The sequence below is a fragment of the Loxodonta africana genome, chromosome 10 (genome assembly GCF_030014295.1).
Source record: "Loxodonta africana isolate mLoxAfr1 chromosome 10, mLoxAfr1.hap2, whole genome shotgun sequence".
NCBI classification, from domain to species: Eukaryota; Metazoa; Chordata; class Mammalia; order Proboscidea; family Elephantidae; genus Loxodonta; species Loxodonta africana.
The window spans coordinates 62,027,195-62,047,124 of NC_087351.1; the positions used below are offsets into that span (position 1 = coordinate 62,027,195).

Consider the following 19,930-nt stretch of genomic DNA (forward strand, 5'->3'; position numbering starts at 1 on the left):
AATTTTTCTTACAGTGACAAATAGGTATTCTGGTCTATAAGCATAATACATTACATACACATAAGTATAATGATGCAGGTAACACAGCGTATTTTAAAAACTAAATTTCTTCAGAGTATTTAAGAGTAGCTTCACATAGAAAGAACTTTGGAAGTTTCATTTTACTACTATGACATTAACAACAGTAACAGCATCTGAATTAAGAGGTAAGACCTTTTGTTCTAACTATAAATTGAAAATTGAATTGTACATAAGAGATATAACATTGAGCCCAAACCTAAGTTGTACTGGCTGGATGTATTCCTTTCGAAACCTTTTAAGGTCTGCACTGATTGGCTGCTCGCCTTTTTCTATTGCTAATTTGTCTGCTTCAGTAGGTTCTGGCTCCGGAATTTCAAACCTAAGAAGAAAGGCAAAATGGTAGAAAATTTCTTGTTCCTACATAAATGGAAAGGGTTTCAAATACAGCAGAAAAAATGCTTTGACTAAGCAACCTTCTTTCCCACCAGTTACATGCAAAGTACAATTGCTGTTCAATTTCCCTGAATGTATAACATACTACAGAAAAAATTGCCCTTCACCTATATAGTGCTAAGATTTCATATTCTTGCTTTTATTTTTAAAAAAAGTTTTATACTTAACAGTGATTAACAAAGAAAAGGTCATTGGAAAAGACCCCCAAAAAGAATCCATGAGTATAACCTCTTTAAAGAATACAACAGAAGTGGCGCATGTAGTAATCTCTCCTTACAATTTGTATTATTAAAATGCAAGTAGACTAATAAGTTTCCTTAAATAAATGAGAAGGCTCAAACTGAAATTTTAGCAATGTTTAAAGAACATATCTAAGAGGTATAGTAAAAATCAAAGTTAAAAAAAAAAAAGCAAAACCAAAAACTTGCTCAGCCATTGGAAATACAGCTAAAATATAAGTCTAACAAGTAAGTACGCTTTCCTTGGTTTGCACATGGGAACACAATTATGTAGACCTTCAGAGCATATTACAATCACTCAGTCTGGTAAGTTTAGTTTCACAGGATGATACAGGGCATGATAAAATTCTGATAATATATTTTTAAATGCAAAACAAAAATAATTTTGGAGTCCAAATATATTTTAATCTAACATTTAAAATAACCACTATAATACTAAAATGCAATCCAAAACTTAATTTTTTTAATTAATCACAATAAAGGAATTGTTAACTTTTTAGATCTAATGATACTGTCATTATGTAAAAGCCCTTATCTTTTAGAGATACATATGGAAGTATTTATACATGAAATGATATATGCCTGGTATTTACTTCAAAATAATCCTGGGAGTAATGTTTAAGTGGGTAGGGAAAGACATGCAATGAGATTATCCATGAAGCTGATAATTATTAAAGCTGGATGATGTATAAATATGGTTTATTATTATTCTCTCTACTCTTGTATATGTTTAAAGTTTTTCTGTAATAGTGTTTTTTTAAGTGAAAAATAGAGAAGTCTCTTTTAAGAAGTACCAACTTATTATACAGCTCAAATTTCATAAATTACATAACTTTTTTATCCTCTAAAATTGAGTTGTTCTGATTACTCCTCCAAATATTGCTAAGATCTGAAAAGACCTCTCTGTTGTAAACAGGGATTTCAGTGAGCCCTCTATTTGGAGAGAACAGCAATACTGCTAATTCAATGCCAAGTAAGTATGTACAAGAACTACCTGAGTGCTTACTACGTGCTAGGCACTGTACAAGCTACAAAGCAAACAGGAAACTTCATACAAAATGTTAATATAAACAAAATACATATTTTCCTTACCGTTCAATCAGTAAGCTTAGCAATTCCTGTGGTTTACAAAACGAGCGGTATGTAGTAAGAAAAGTACGAACAAAATTAGGATCTGAAAAAAAAAACAAAAAACAATTTCGCTGCGGTCAATTCTGACTCACAGTGACCCTATAGGGATCTGAAAAGGTAGAGCATAAAACAATTTGCATATTCTATTTACTCAGTTTAAGCAGCTCATAGTACTTTTGGATGCTTTCCTTCATTTTTCTTTTTTACTCTGGCTCCTCCCACCAGTCATGGTGTTTCCTGATAAATACAGATTGTTCTCAAATGCAAAATTTATGAATATTCAATTTTTATGAATATTAATGTAATAATTAATGAAGCTGACAATATTACATTTCAAAGACGTTTAATTGTTCCTTTTTATCTTGCAGTATTCTTTTTATATTTTATTTTATATTTTAGAGTCAATCCATTTTTTTGTCCAGGTCTCAAACATTTTTGAAAAGTTTTTAGGTCCCAGGACCTAGAGTAAGCATCTGAGTAGGTTTCACATACCTGCATACATATGATATGTTAACCTTTCAATTAATTTCACCACAGTTCCGCCTTTAATAATGGGGATTCCACTTCTACTCTGCAAGTTGTCTTCAAAAACAATATTTTCCTCAGAGTCTTTTACCACAAAACGATATACTTCCGGACTTGGCAATCTCAGTGGTTGCTCATTTTCTTCTTTCAATAAAACTGAATCTAGCATTCGATCTAGAGTACTACGATACTGAAGAGAAATAAGTGCTGCCATCCAATTATTTTTCTCTTCAGCAGACTTAGCAGCAAATATTATGCTGTTTTCATCTTTGGATATTAATTCAAAAGCATGTTTGCACTCACAAGTATCTTCTTTATCACAAACTTGTGTTTTCCTCATGACAAATTTTTCTTTTAATCTGTATTCTGCATTATTATAACCTGGAAGCCTGGACTGGCCATGATTAGGTTTACAGCTAATCATTAAGCCATCAAAGAGAAAAACATGGCGTTCATGTTTAGCACCAATTCTTGTCAATGGACCTTCCATTATGAATTCATTACAACACTGTCCAATATCTTTGCCTTCCCATCCATCTATGTTTTTCTGAATTTCATTCATTTTTTTGATAGCCAGGTGCTTGCTTCTTAATTGACGATTATAAAATGGGCAAACAGGATCCCTAAAAAACATACCAAGACAAATTTAGCTTATTCAATGACTAAATCAAAAAAAAAAAAAAAATACAACCAAACCCGTTGCCATAGAGTCGGTTCCGACTCAAAGCGACCCTATAGGACAGAGTAGAACTGCCCATAGGCTTTCTAAGGAGCGGCTGGTGGATTCAAGCTGCCGACCTTTTGCTTAGCAGCCAAGCTCTTAATCACTGTGCCACCTAGACAATCTTAATTGCCTTAAGTGTAAACTACCTCAAATCAAGTAACGAAAATATTAAATAACCTAACACTAGATTTTTCGCACAGCGATTACAGGCAGTCCCCAGGTTATGAACGTCCAACTTACGTACAACTCGTAGTTACAAACCACCCTCATAAAGCCTATTATATTAAAAATTCGAAGTATATACGGTGGTTTGTAATAACAACCAGGTACTATTTTGCAACATGCATCAAAACATTATTATTATTATTACAGTATTATGTTAAAATGCTTTAGTTTTTCTGGAAGTGTTTTTTATGCATAGAAAGCTACACTATAATAAAACAAACATTTGACTAAGTGATGTTAAATATGAACTATACCTGTTTCGACTTAAAGACAGATTTAGGAACTGAACTCGTTTGTAACCCAGTGACTGCCTACACTTTATTCTATTAACTTTGCCATAAATGACTGGACAATTCATTCCTGGTGCCCTAAGAACTGAAATTACAAAAAATCCTAAATTTCATACATAGATTATGTAAAAAATTATTAAACACACATTTTTAAAGTTTATTAAATATAACTTAACATGACAATGCTAATTTTAAAAGACTAAAAGAAATATGTGAAACAAAAGTAATTTTCAAGAATGTAACTATCACTATAATGACACTTTAGAAAACAAGGCATCAGATATAAGTGAAGTATGTAGAATATTTATATTTTCAACAGTGTGGAATTACCCAGGTCGGCGTCTAGGTGAATACTGCTTGTAAATTCGGTCCATACTACCTTGGAGATTCATGAGAGCAGTAATAGCTTGGTTCAAACATTCTCCATCTTCTTGCTCTTCACTACACGCTTTCAATTGCTAACAAAAACCAGAAAGAAAAATTAAACCTGCATTATTTGATTCTGCCCCCACTTTTTGCATAATGGGGAAGCAAAGCAAAAAATATTATAAATTCTAATTTTAAATATACTTTATCAAAATAGCTATAATTTCATAAAATTAATATAAATTCCCTAATTTATATTATGTTGTGTAGTAATAATTATATAATTTATATAAATATATGTATATCTTCTGACCCCCAAACCAACTCTGCCCCTACATATGTAAATAAATATAATATAGTATAAAGTACTGCTAGCGTTACAATCAGAAGGCAAAAAAGCAACTGTAAAAACCATTTTGCATTTTCCAGATACATAAAAATAGTTTAAAAGTGCTTTTCTTGATAAGTTGAAACAAGATAAAAATTAAAGCAGTATAATGCAATTTAAGTTATTAATTTATTATGTAAAAGAACAGTTAAAACACTATTGTTTGTGTGTCTCCAAAAATTAATGAAAAATATGAAACTGTTTTCTATAAGGTTAGTACTTTGGGAATCTATATTATGGAATAATAAATAAGATACATTTTCCTCTATCTAACACATGGAAAAGATGTAAAAATTAAGAAATAAAGGTTTTTTTTCCCAAGGTCTCTGGGAAGAAGTTAGACACTTTAGGATACTTTATTTTTATGAATAAAAAGTATTAAAAAGTAATACGATCAGGTCAAAAACTAGTTTTTATGCCTCTCAAATGCAGTACGTTTGGCCCAGGAAGCTTTCATCTTACCTTTAATAATTCAAAATAGTGCCAACAATGGTACACCGGCACCAGCATAAGGCGTGGAAGGACATAACGAACTGCCTCTTTAAACCCATCAGAAATAGACTGCAAAAAAAAAAAAAAGAATAGCATATTTCTGATATCAAGGATATATAACAGCAGTACCTAACAGAAATAGCTTTGAAAAATACAAGATACAGATTTACCAAAACTATAATGGGAAGCACGCTCTATGTTGAAACTGAAGCACTATAAATCAAGTTTTTTTTTCCCCCTCCCTTTCCTCCTCTAGCTAGATAAATATATACATTTCTCCATTTCTTATAGCGCTAAAATAACTTTCACCATAGTCCTCTAAAACAGCTGCTTCCATACATTTTGGCTTCCACTACCTAAATTAATTTTTAAAAACTGTGTACTCCTTCACACATTTTTTCATTGTCGATCTGAACTGTTTTAAGTTTAGTTTCAAAGGATGTATTTTTTGTGATGTTGTATATCGTAGATGTGACTTAAACGTATTTCATCAAAATACTGATGAAATAAATTACAGATTCAGTTCATTTAATTTATAGAAAATGTCTGTCATATAAGTTAATTGACAAAGTTAATCCCCATTGTCAAAACAAAGAGCCAAATCAGACTTAATTTCTGTCAGAAAGTGTGACTTCATTTTTAAATTCAAACAAACATATTAATGTCACAGTCTCAAGGAATGTAAGCCTCTGGAAGAACCTGCAACTGCTTCTAACACAGTACATCCTAGTATCAGAACTTTACAAGTCTTCTCTCCTTTATCCCCAGGTCTAGTGAAAAATGAAGTATTTAAAAACAAAAAAATTCACCCTGTGACCATCTCACTTCCTAATTCTTACTTATTTTCCCTCTCCATCAAAATGATATATTTTAAAAATATTTTACTGAGTTTTAGGTGAAAGTTTACACAGTAAATTGGGTTCCCATTAAGTAATTTTTTATACAAATTGTTTCATGACGTTGGTTACAATTTTTATAACATGTCAGATTCCTTTCCATTCTGTTTGTTCTGATTTCATTGATCTAGCTTTGCTGTCCTTCTGTGCCTTCTCATCTTTGCTTCTTGGTTATTGTTGACCTTTTGGTCTCATATAGTTGATTGTTTAAGGGAGCACATTCCTCAGAGGGGATACTGCTTATTTTATACGCCAATCTATTATTTGGTTGAAAGGAGGCCTCCAGGAGCAGCTTCAGTTCTAAGTTAAAATGGTATCTTAGGGCAACAGTCTTGGGGGTTCCTCTAGGCTCGATCACTCCAGTAAGTCTGGTCTTTTTTAGGAATCTGAATTTTCTTTTACATTTTTCTCCCATTCTATCCAGAAACTCCTACTGTGTATACCTAGTAGTCAGAACGGTCATAATGGTAACCCGGCACCGTCTAATTCTTCTGGTCTCAGGCTAGAAGAGGCCATGGTTCATGTGGGCTCTAAGTCCTGTGGCCCTCTAGGGATTGGTTTACTGGGTTAAAAGACTTGAGACCATAGTCCTGCGGGATAACTCAGTCAATTGGCATAACATAGTTCATAAAGACAGTGTAACTGTCTGTGTAACTGTGCCCACTATGTGCTTTATTATATATATGAATATATCACTTCTTAATTTTTAGACAGTTAGATAATGAGATAGACATGATATGTCATAACATTTTGGCTAGCCAAGAGTTTTTAGCACCATCAACCCATCCCCTTGTTTTGGAAACTCTTGCTTTGCACACAATTGCATCCAATATTGCTTCTGAGGGAGAGTTCACTGCGTGCAAAGCAAAAAGGGTTTCATTGTGTGTGTGTATATAAACACATATACACACACACACACATGAACATATATGTATATATATACACAGGCAGTCTCTGGAATAGAAACATTGAACTTAGTACAACCTGTAGTTGCAAACCAACCCCCATAAAGACTATTACATTAAAAACTCTAGGTACATACAATGGTTCATAATAACAAACGAGTGCTACTTTGCAACATGCATCAAAACATTATTATTATTACTACTGTGTTATTATGTTAAAGATATTTTAGCATATCTGGAAGTGTTTCTTTAATGTTTTTTACGCACAGAAAGGTACACTTCATACCGTAAACTAAGACAAACATTTCACTAACCGATGCTAGATATGAACCATACTGAACTGTTCTGACTTAATGTACAAATTCAACTTAAAAGACAGACTTAGGAACAGAACCTGTTCCTAATTCTGAAACTGCCTTTATGTTTTTCTGGTTGGTACTCTGGTGGTTTTTATACCTTGGAACAAGGAATAATGGGAAACCCAATATGGTAAGGGGTAAAGTATAGAAGATGCTGGGTAAGAAAATGAGAAGAATACAAACAAGTTCTCAAGCAGACTAGAAAATGATTTCCTTAAAGATATTTATGACATTATACAGACCCAGTGCCCTCGAGTCGATTCCGACCCATAGTGACCCTATAGGACGGAGTAGAACTGCCCCATAGAGTTTCCAAGGAGCGCCTGGCGGAATCAAACTGCCGACACTTTGGTTAGACATTATATACCCTAAAAAAATCTTAGTGTATGCCTAGAAATAGGTGTACCCCAGTGTGAAAATTACTACTCTACAAAATAAATAATTTTCTAGATTTTAAAAAGGATTTAAAAGTAACTTATGTTGCTTTTAAATGTCTTTAAGGCTGGCTTATTTGAACTGGTATTTCTCTCCATAAAATAAATGCAGATTATGATCACATATAATGTACAGAAAGAATCTGATACGCTGCTTTAAAAAAAAACCAATCCTCAGAGCTGAACACATCCATAATTCTCATATTTTTTAAGCGAAGTTAAATCATAATTTGTTCAACAGACCAGTTACAATGATATGCACAAAGAGATAACATATTTTCCTACCTTAAGATGAATTCATTTTAGCATTTAATTAATATAACGACTTGAATTACTCCCCTGGATAGTTTATATACAGTGCTTTAAGTGGAACCAAGATAAAATTATAAGTCTTCAAAGATCATCTGTATTGTTAATTAGCACTGAAATGGCTACTAAAATGTACTCTAAAATTTTATGCAATGTGTATTTATCGTATAAGGATTCCTCTAATAAAAACATGAGTTCACATTTACCAGTATTTAATACATGCTAAATACCATTCCTAGTACTGTACACGTACTACTGTTTAAATTTCTACAATAACTGTAAGAGATATTCTTTATTATCATCACCATTGTGATGGAGTATATAGCAAGGTATATATAAATTTTTGTATGAGAGACTGACTTGATTTGTAAACTTTCCCTTAAAACACACACACACACACAAAAAAGAGTTATGGCCTGGAGATACAAATATGAAGTCACGAGCACACAGCTGCCAAAAAGGTTTTTTTTTAATGAACCATTACTTCGTCACCTTAATTTTTTTTTTAGTATAGTACAAGTGAGTTTTGCCTGAAGAAATTTTATCTCTCATTTCACTGAAATATCTAAGGCAAGAGCTTAAACAACTGGGCTATAAATATTTAAATTCCACAGCCAGAATTCCTACTAAAATAGAAATAAAGCAAAAAATTTGTTGTGAGTGCTTTTAATGAGTACCCAAAGATGTTATAGGCACAGAGAAGAAAATATTTTTTGATGGTTACAAGAGCGGGGAGGTAAGGAAGGAGAGGGGTTTTCACTAATAAAATAGTAGATAACTATTTTAGGTGAAGGAAAAGACAACACACAATACAGGAGAGGTCAGCACAACTGGACTAAACCAAAAGCAAAGAAGTTTCCTGAATAAACTGAACACTTCGAAGGCCAGCGTAGCAGGTGTGGGGGTTTGGGGACCATGGTTTCAGGGGACATTTAAGTCAACTGGTATAATAAAATCTATTAAGAAGACATTCTACATCCCACTTTGGAGAGTGGCGGCTGGGGTCTTAAACGCTAGCATGCAGCCATCTAAGTTGCATCAATTGGTCTCAACCCACCTGGACCAAAGGAAAATGAAGAACACCAAAGACACAAAGTAATTATGAGCCCAAGAAACAGAAAGGGCCAAATAAACCAGAGACTTCATCACCCTGAGACCAGAAGAACTAGATGATACCTGGCTATAACCAATGACTGCCCTGACAGGGAACATAACAGAGAACCCCTGAGGGAGCAGGAGGGCAGTGGGATGTAGACCTCAAATTTTCATAAAAAGACCAGACTGAATGGTCTGACTGAGGCTAGAAGGACCTGGGAAGTCACGGTCCCCAGACCTTCTGTTAGCCCAAAACAGGAACCATTCCCAAAGCCAACTCTTCAGACAGGGATTGGACTGGACTATGGGATAGAAAATGATACTGGTGAATAGTGAGCTTCTTGGATCAAGTAGCCACATGAAACTATGTGGGCAACTCCTGTCTGGAGAGAAGGTGAGAGTGCAGAGGAGGTAAGAAGCTGGCCAAATGGACATGAAAATAGAGAGTAGCGAGAAGGAATGTGCTGTCTCATTAGTGGGAGAGCAACTAGGAGTATACAGCAAGGTGTATATAAATTTTTGCATGAGAGACCTGCTTGATTGTAAGCTTTAACTTAAAGCCCAATAAAAAATTAAAAAAAAAAAGTTATGGCCTGGAGATACAAATATGAAGTCACCAGCACACAGGCAGTAGCTTAAACAAAGGGTACGGAAAAAGTCACCTAGGGATGGCACAGAGGGACAGAAAAGCAGGGGCTGATAACAGAAGTTGAAAAATACCTACAATTAAAGAGGCTGGGAAGAAGAAAGAAAAGATGAAAATTCGGAGAAAACAGTATCATGGAAGTCAAGGGACAAGAGGAAGACTAACAAATGCTACAGACACAAATATGAAATAAAAATATCCACTGGATTTGGAAATTAGGTTAATTGTCAAGGGCAGTTTTTAGTGTTATATCCTGGATAGAATACAGATAGTAGCAGTTTGATGAAGACGATAAAAAGAATCTAAAGATAACTGGCTGCAAAGGGAAAAAATGAAAGGGGTGACTTGCTAGTGAGGAAACACTTGTTTGTTTGAGGAGAGTAAAAATTTGAGCACACTCATACGCTGCGGGGGAAGAGCCAGGAAGTTTATACAGTGGTCAAGCTTCAGCTACGCCAATGTAACCTTTGTTTTAAGTGCTGAGATGGTACAAATATAATTTCATTTGTCTCTTTCCACTTATTTTCGTTTTATCTAACTGTATTACTGAACCAATTAACTTGCATACTCCCCTCAACGCAGTATTATCTCCTTGAAATTGTAGGCCTAATAGAGAAATCAGTATGAGTATACATAAGGCTATTCTCTCCATTCCTTATAATTTCTCCAGTTCTTTCTCCTGTAGAAAATAAGATCCTAAAACAGCTCTCCATATTCATCTCTATATCCTAGATCTAGAATATGCCATATTCTTCTGGTCAATCAGAATTTGTGATGCTGTACTACAAAAGATTTCTACATTATGGACAAATTGAAAGAACTCAAAACAGAAAACAGAAGACAACCTAAAAATAAGCTTAGAGTTAACAGAATTTGAAGGATTATATGGTGAATTACTCCACTTGCTTCAAAAAGGAAGTCTAGAATTACAAATATTTGAAGGATAAGATGATAGAGTATCTTTCTACTTGCTTAACAAAAAAAAAAAAAATGGCATTCTATTTAAGCTTACCTGAAAGTGTACAGCAACTGCCGGTCTAGCCATCAACTTACTGAAATGTTCATTAAACTTGGGTGAAAGGATGTCCTGTGATAATGTTTCATAAGGATCAAATGCTTGCTCCTATTTTTTAAAAAAGGAAAGTGTGTTAAGTTTAAAAGAACGACTTTTATATTAATGCGGTACAGATTATTTAATAGCAAGTTTTTATCCAAGTCCTCAACTAGATTTTGGAACATTTTGCTTCTGGCTTTTCAGGGACAAATAATAACTACGGATACAACTAGAAAAGTTTTAAAAATGTAAGTAGTGACCTTGACAACAGATGACATGAGACTACTGTTCTTAAAATAGGTCGATGACTTTGTAGTCACCAAGTATGAAACCATTTAATGCTTATGCGTATTTACTCCCAGTATATGAAAAGCGTATATATTAATAAAAACAAGGCTGGGATTTGAAATTTTAGTTAGGCTTACCAAGATTAAACTGAAACTGTTTTCCAAAAAAATTAAAACGGCCAATGTGTACGAAAGATATTCAACATTATTAGTTTTTTTTTTAAAAAAAGGCAAAACTAAGGAACAATGAGATGCTTTTTTTTTTACCGTTAGACTGGCAAAAATGAATAGGATAATATTCAGTTAGTGACAGACCAGGCCTTTCTTCTGCAGCACTGCTGGGCAAGTTCAAACTGCCAAACTTTAAGTTAGTAGTCAAGTGCAAACTGCACCACCCAGGGACCTTCACTGTAAATACAAGGTAATTTTAGTTTGCTACTGGTTAAGCTTCTTTACGTGGCCTGTACAGGGATAGAACCCTCGACCTTGGCGTTCAGAGTATTTCTTATAGCAGCCTGTTTGTTATTGTTGGCTAAGTCAGCCCCATACACGATGGACCGTTGTGATCCATAGAGATTTCACTGGCTGATTTTCAGAAGCAGATTGCCAGGCCTTTCTTCCTAGTCCTTTCAGTCTGGAAGCTCCATTGAAACCTGTTCAGCATCAAAGCAACATACAAGCAAGCCTCCACTGACAGAGAGGTGGTAGCTGTGTTTGAAATGCATTGGGTGGAAATCCAACGGAAGTCTCCTGCATAGAAGGGGAGAATTCTAACACTGAACTGCCTCTGCCCCCATACTAGCCTGCAGTGTCTTCTAATTTTCACACAGAATATCTTACTGGATATCTTAATATATTACTTAGTACTACGATGAGAATATAAAGCAGATTTGTAAACTTACTTCTGCCAAATCTTCAAAACAGCTGCCAGCTAAGGGATGTGGACTGCTTTCGTCAGTCATCTCAACTGCGTCTTCAATCAAGCCTAAAAGTTTCACGGTCAATTCATGGATATCTGAAATGTTACTGAAAATCTTTTCAATATCCTGGAAAATAAATAAAAAGGTTAAGGCATATGAGGTTGAGAATTTTGCTTGCAATTTATTAAATATATAAAGAATTCCTACAACTCAACAACAAAAACAACCCAATTCAAAAATGGGTATATATCTCCAAAGAAGATATACAAATGGCCAATAAGCACACGCAGGCAAAACGCTCAACGTCATTAGTCATTACGGAAATGTAAATCAAAATCACAATGAGCTGCCACCTTCACACCCACTGGGGTGGCTATAGTCAGAAAAACAGAAAATAACAAGTGCCAGGGAGAATGTAGACAAATTGGAAACTTTGGTATTACTGGTGGGAATGTAAAATTGGGCAGCCACTGTGGAAAACAAGTTTAGGGGTTCCTCAAAAAGATAAACATAGAATCACCACATGACTCAACAGTTTCACTCCTAGGTATATACTGAAAGCAGGGACTCAAACAGATACTTGTGCACCAATGTTCATTATTCACAATAGCCAAAGGGTAAAAACAACCCAAGTGTCCATCAACAGATGACTGGATAAACAAAATGCGGTCATGGAATACTTTTCAGCCATAAAGAAAAGCGAAGTTCTGATACATGCTGCAACATGGATGGAACCTAACAACATGCCAAGTGAAATAAGTCAGAGACAAAAGAACAAATATTATATGATCCAACTTACATGAAATGAAGCCCTGGTGGTGCAGTGGTTAAGATCTATGGCTGCTAACCAAAAGGCTGGCAGTTTGAATCCACCACACTCCTTGGAAACTCTACGGGGCAGTTCTACTCTGTCCTATAGGTTCACTAAGAGTTGCAATCAACTCGACAGCAATGGGTTTGGTTTTGTTTTTTAATGGTTTTATATGAAATATCTGTAATAGGTAAATGCATAGAAACCAATGTTTATTAGTGGCTACCAGAGGCTAGAGGAAGGGGAGAATGGGAAGTTATTGCTTAACAGGTACTAAATTTCTGTTTTGGGTGATGTAACCTTGGAAATTAATAGTGATGATGGTTGTACAGCATTGCAAATGTAGTTAATATCACTGAATTATACACTTAAAATGGCAAATATTTTGTTATAGTTTACCACAATAAAATTATTTTAATTATTAAGTATAAGAAGAAACACAAGTGTTAAGAGTCTATCTTCACCAATTTCATACCAATATATTCCAAGACATAAAGTCAATCATGAATAACTAAGGGAAATTAAAAATCCCTTGGACTACAGACAGTAAAATACTGGAAAATATAGATTCTAGATAGTTTTGCCTAATAATTCTAAAGTCTTATACTGTGGATAATTCTAGGCAACTCTTCACATAAAAAAATCATGGCATCTGAGTGTTTGAAAACTGGCTAAGATGCTAAAAGACTCGACCAAAGTCTTACAGAGCTAGTTAATGACAAGAGCTGGGATGAGGATAAAGATGACTCCTAATCCCAAATAAAATCTGGTTTCACAATTTTTGGTTGGCCTCCTGAATTTGAGGCAGAATTAAAACTTTTAATAAAGCTTCCATGTATGGATTACATCTAGGAACTAGGTTCAAGTTCTCACAAACAGACCATCTAACGATCCAGGTTATAGCCAACTATTATTTACCCTAGCATCTTATAATGGAAACATCACAGCCTTCGGATTCTGAAAAGCCTGAATTTGAATTCTGGCTCTAACGTTTGCTAGATGAATGACCCTGGGTTAGGATGATGATGAAAATAACAGCTTATTTTTATGATTATTATTATATTTCAGGCACTATTCTAAGCATTTACAGTGTAGCCTCATAACAGCCTTAGGTACCTACCAGTATAACCATCCCAGTAGAACAGTTAAGTAATCTTGCTCAGGGTCATACTGCTGGTATACTAATACCTACCTCATAGGGTTCTTATGAGGATTAAATGAGATGATTTCTACAAAATGTTCCTGGCACATATTAGGCCCTCCACAAATGTGAACTTTTTTGAAGACATAGGAGTAGGGCCTATAGGAGTAAATTAAGATTAATCTTAAGTCATTCATTCCTCCATCCAATATTTGCTGAGCACTATGCTCTGATATCAGATGGTCTTTACCTCAAAGTTTAGTCTTGTCTATACCAAAAAAACTATAGCTATTGACATGAGAAAAAAGAATTCTCTCTCTCATTCTTTATCTCTCTCGACCCTTCAGTATTATAATAGAAATGTTCTGTCGAAACAGCACTAATTCAGTGAAAAGGAACTTATAAAAATTAATTCCTGAAGAATGTAAACTGATGGGACACCAAAAAGGCAAAAAAGATAATATTAGCTACCAGCATTTGTTAGGTTTGTATTCTTCATACCACCGCAGATAAAACCAAAAACTCAATTATACAGTGGTAGAAAAGTACCCAATTTCAAGCTCAAACTCTAAAACTAACTTGGTTAATTAATAACCATTGTGTCAACTTCCTCACCAATAAGGTAGAGATGGTAATACCTGCCCTACCTATCTCACAGTCCCTGGGTGATACAAATGGTTAATGCACTTGGCTACTAATCAAAAGGCTGGGGTCTGAGTATACCCAGAGATGCCTCACAAGAAAGGCCTGGCAATCTACTTTTGAAAAATCAGTCATTGAAAAACCCATGGAGCACAGTCCTACCTCAACATATATGGGGTTGCCATGAGTTTGAATCAACTCAACGACAACTGGTTTTACCTATCTCATAGGATTGATATGAGCACCAAATAAAATAGGACACACTTTGTAAAACATAAAATGCTAACTGCTTAATGTAGCATATCGTGGGAGTCATTTATCAACATTGTTAACCTAAATGTATGTAAAAAGAAAAAGGACAAGGGCCAATTAAAATACCTTAAATTATTGCTTACTCATTCTTTTGGAAAAGAACGAGAAAGCTAAATCAGTTCCTGATCTGAAGCACTGAGCCAGCTGTGTTTGAGCATCAGTCCTATTCACTCATGTAATAGTTATTCCGGCAAAGAAACCAAGAGGTAGAAGATCAAATATGCTAAAGGCTGAGTATTTAAAAAGTGAGGGACTGACACACAAACATCTAAGGAAAAATAAATTATGTGATAAAAGAAAGAAAAAAAATCTTTTTTAAAGACAGTATCTGTCTAGTTGGATTCCTAAAAGACTCTGGAAGTTACATGCTGATGTAATGGACAAGGCTCTCTGGATCCCCATCCTACTCATCTCAAGCCCATTCCCTCTCCATAAAGAGCAGCTCTGCTTTTGTTTTTCTGGCTTTCTGAATAAATTTTTATTTTTAAAAAGTTCCACTGTTAAAGCTTTAAAACTATTATCTTAAATCACTTACCAAAAGACAAGAAAAAAGTATAGGACTTTCTTCTTTAGACTATACATCATTTTCAACACCTCCAAATCAATGACTATAACTCTCAGGTACTACGTAGCAGACTTCATGACAGTATAATCTCCCTTCCTAATTTCGTGTAATTTTCACTGTCATTACATTTATTACATTTTTTAAAACCCACAAATACTACATAAAAATTTTTTTTTTTACATAATCATACTGTATACAAGGAAACACTGGTGGTGTAGTGGTTAAGAGCTACAGCTGCTAACCAAAAGGCCGGCAGTTCAAATCCACCATGAACTCCTTGGAAACCCTATGGGGCAGTTCTACTCTGTCCTATAGGGTCACTATGAGTCAGAATTGCTTGACAGCAACGGGTTTGGTTTTTCTCAGTTATGTATCTTTTGGGGTACATAAAATGTCAAGCTCCAAAAGGTACTTACAGAAGGTTTAAACAGCTTTCTGTCAGAAAGGAAGGCTTCTCGAAATACTTTTATGATCATATTTAGTTCCCGTAAATACTGTCTTTCTTCTGCAATTTCAGCTCTGACAAGGTCATAGTAGTTTAATTCACCTGAGGAACTAGGTTCATCTTCACAGAGAGAAACCAAACCTATGTCATCCTCCTGATCGAACATGTCCATCAAAACCTAAGAAATACAAAATTCAGTTCTGTGTAACATCTTCCTTACTTTTTTAAATCTGTCTCAAAGTACTTGTAATTAATACATTTTTAAACAAGGAGAGCTGCTTATCCCAAAAAATAATATAGGTTAATTTGTATGAGAAAATTCAGAATAAGAGAAAAATAAAAAGTTGAAGGGGAAAAAATGTTCAAATAAAATTGGACATGGCAAAATAAATATTTCAGGAATAAGATAAACCTAATTGTGAAATATATGTATGTGTGTATGGCTGCACACACACATGTATATGTGTACACACACATATATGTGTGTCTGTATAACATATATACATGTAAAAAAGAACATACCTTTGGGAAAAAAAATCTAAACCAAAATCCCAGCTCAGCTACTTACTCACCTGTGACTATGGACAAATTACCTTTTTGAAATTCAAGTTCCTTGTGGAAAATGTAACTGATGGAAGAATTCAATGAGGCAAGGTACGTAAGGCACATACTACTATGTCTGACAAATATGAGGTTTCAACATGGTAGTTCCTTACATCCAATCACATGGACGGTAATACACACTTGGGTAGAGTTAAAAGGAGAAAAAGAAGTGACACTACTCTACAGGCAGGTGACTGATGGCAGCGTGATGCTTTCTGATGCATATTCACTCTACCGACAACTGCTATTATGTTCATTTGCTAAAACCAAGCATCCTACAGATTCTTAAATTATAGTGACAATTTCTCCTTTTACAAAATAGGAAAGAACTCCTACTTTGGATTTAAGTCAACCTACAGGCAAGTACGAGCTGTAAATCAAAAGCAATGGGAAAAAGGTGACCACGGATTTTAGAATTAATAACAGTTAAAAAAAGAAAAATTAGGCCTACTTAATTATATATCCAAGGAGTACTGAAAACTACTTTCTTAGAGTTTGGGAAAAAAGATAAGTATAATTCCAAAAAAGAAGCTCCAAGAAGTAAAACTTTAGAGACATGAGAGGAAATTCTGACAACATAAGGGATGGTAACAATCATTAATTCTGAAAAACATCTGTTGGTCACCAGAAATGGTACAGATGTTGGTAAAATACAGTAATGAACAGAACAGACAACCCTGCCCTCCTGATCTTCTAAATAATCAAGAAAAGGAGAAGACATGTAAAGAAGCTAATATAGCTGAACAAGAAATTAGCTGATAAAATATTATTTTAAACAGATGGAAAAGAATGGAAGGCAAGATCATAAAAGTACACGGAAGTGCTACTGTCCTCTCTTCCCAATAAGAGATATAAGGCTATATTTTCTATCTCTAACTTTGTATTTTCATTCACTTCTTAAGCCCATTACTCTATTAGAACTGCTGTCACTAATGTTTCCCTAATGCAAAGTAGAATGGTTTACTTAAGCCTTCTTGTTTTCTCTAATTTTTGACACAGCTGACCATTCTCTACTTCTTAAAACTTTCTCTTCCACAGGCTTCTGAAATACCATTCTGTCAGTGGTGCTTTCTCCTCTACTACCTGCCCCAGGGTTCCCTTTTTGGGCTTCTGGTCACACAATACCAAAAGTATGGTAATATAATAAGAAGTAGTGAGGACTGTGTCATCTAAAGAGAAAAGGCACTGTTCAATGCCAGGAAATTTCTCTCAGGCCTTTTGAATTTCTTTTTTCAAAGAAGATCTGGAATCTAGGTTTTTTAAGTGAAATTTTTGGATTTATAAACATAAATAAAAGGCAAATAATTAAAAATACGAAGAAACAAACCTGGAGACCCTATGCTCTAGCAGGTCACTAATATGAAACATCTGCTATACTTTCTCCTCATGTGAGCTCATCCACTTGGATGACTTCCAACTATCTATATGATAATGACTCCTGAATGTTTATCTCTAGTCTCAGCATCTCTCTGGACTGCAGGCAAGTTTTATCCAAGGCTTGTTAGATATTTCCCTGTCTAAACACACCTATAAATGTATGTTCCACCCACTAATAACAGCATTATCTTCTCAAGTAGTCTTCATAACTAAAAAGCTTGTCATTACCTTAAACTTACTGCTTCTCCACCTTCTCCCCTATAACACATCAGTCATCAAATCTTGTTGACTCTCAGAAGTATTTCTTAAATCTCGTCAGTTCTAACCAACCATTCTACTCCACACTTTAGATTATTAAACAATCACCATCTCTTAAACGGGTATGCTAGTTTTGTAATTTGATACCCTGCCACCAGTCCCATCTCCAAAATTATGTTCCTAAATACAAGTGTGTCATATCCTATATGAAAATTGATGCCAGATTTTCAGCATAAAAATTCTAATTTCCTTGAAGGCCATTCACAAACTGACTCCAATCTATTTCCTTAGCTTCATCTCCTGTCACACTCTCAAACCCTTCTCTTTCTCATTGCCTACTCCATTCAATCTACCCACTTGCCCTTGAATAACACCACCCTCATCCCCTGCGGTTTGTCTGCAAAGCCAGTGTTTTTCCTTCTTCCAATACCAGGAATTATAAAAATTACTAATACAATCATGTATAAAAAAGGTGGCAGCAGAACTGACATCTAGTTACTATTATTTAAGTAAGCTTAACTTTTAACACTTACCTTGTCTGCACACATTGACACTTTAATGTCCTGCTGAGATATCTCATAATGCCGGATATTAAAAACATAATTACCAGCCAGTTTCAAAATATCAGCTGAGATATACTCTAGTACAGCCACAATATATAAGGAGACATGGTAGTCTACTTTGTATCCTAAAACTTCCTGTGGAAAAATAAATCATTTAATTCCAGACAATGGCACTGTGAAGTATCAGTTAAATACTTAAAAATCTCTACTTAATATTTTTGCTTATAAAGAACTTTCTATAAATCAAATGTCAAAACTTATGGATACACCATAGGATATAAAATGAGCTCCTGGTCCCAGCATCAGGGGCTTTTTTTTTTTTAATGCAGCTGCTAATCTAGCAAATCTGCCTTTGATATGACACAAAAATAGTTAATTGATTCTAACATAGAAATCTTGGGTGAACTTCACTGAAAACAACATAATACATTATCCAAAACCCATTTGACAGGTATCTGCTATCTTAAACGGACATTTCTTTAACCAGTATTCCTTAACTATAGTGGTTTCTATTCAGGGGAAGATGTATGCATAGGACAGCGTGTTCTTAAACTTGCTACAAATGTTGGTCTTCAAATCCATGTACATCAAGTATTTTCTGTAGATTAAATATCCTTAGCTTACTTTTCAAATGTGTTTAAAGGTATCCATGGTAAATATGGATTGATTTTAAAATAGTTCTGAACTCACAGTAGTTTTTTTACATGCACTTTCTTAACAAAAGGATTAAGAATCATGGTCTACTACAATGGAACCGGTCTGAGGTAGCAGTCATTGGAAGTTGCCACAAAGATACATTATTACTATCATGAACTTTTAATATTATTTGAAAGGCAACCTGATTTTATCAGAATATATTTATCCTTATTTTGTGTATACATTAAGAAATATATACATACATGTATACATGTGTATGTATACGAATACACATATACACCTACATACATACATAGATAATGCTATATAAATACTATGTAAATACACCAATCAAAATCTGTTCCCATCAAGTTGATTCTGTCTAATAGCAACTCTACAGGACAGACTAGGGCTGCCCTATACCGTTGCCAAAGCTAAAATCTTCATGGAAGCAGACTGCCATATCTTTCTCCTGCAGACCCACTGGTGGCTTCAAACTGCCAACCTTTTAGTTAGCAGTCAAGCACTTTCAATCACTGTGCTACCAGTGCTCCTTAAATACACCAATACTACATGTATCAAGTATCCTTTGTTATAAAACACTTCCCCAATGTTTCATTTTGTTATTACCTTTAATGAAGGATGGATTTTGTCCACAGGCAGTAAGAGAGGATTTCTTCGTTTTCGTTTTTCTATGGCAGATTGTGCATCAGCAATAGCCCATTTATCAATCGGATGGGGAAAGGTCTTTTGAACTCGTTCCTGTTCAGATCATAACAGTACCATTGCAGTATGAATTTTTATAGAAGTCCTCATAA

General features: G+C 34.7%; 1 protein-coding gene across 7 annotated transcripts in view; it reads right to left on the bottom strand.

Annotated features, from left to right (window-relative positions):
- Positions 1–19,930, bottom strand: part of SOS2 (SOS Ras/Rho guanine nucleotide exchange factor 2) — a 73,885-nt gene that overhangs the window by 30,041 nt on the left and 23,914 nt on the right. For 2 of the 7 annotated variants that reach the window (XM_023546147.2, XM_064292447.1), the window contains exons 3-12: positions 19,743–19,874; positions 18,447–18,611; positions 15,647–15,853; positions 11,742–11,885; positions 10,511–10,621; positions 4,825–4,923; positions 3,939–4,066; positions 2,337–2,992; positions 1,806–1,887; positions 278–400 (exon numbers count right to left, since the gene is read on the bottom strand). In XM_023546147.2, coding sequence (XP_023401915.1) covers positions 278–400; positions 1,806–1,887; positions 2,337–2,992; positions 3,939–4,066; positions 4,825–4,923; positions 10,511–10,621; positions 11,742–11,885; positions 15,647–15,853; positions 18,447–18,611; positions 19,743–19,874 — 1,847 coding nt within the window. Of the gene's footprint in view, positions 1–277; positions 401–1,805; positions 1,888–2,336; positions 2,993–3,938; positions 4,067–4,824; positions 4,924–10,510; positions 10,622–11,741; positions 11,886–15,646; positions 15,854–18,446; positions 18,612–19,742; positions 19,875–19,930 lie in introns of those variants that run through there. The other 5 variants (XM_064292445.1, XM_023546149.2, XM_064292444.1 and 2 more) reach the window with 5 other exon arrangements.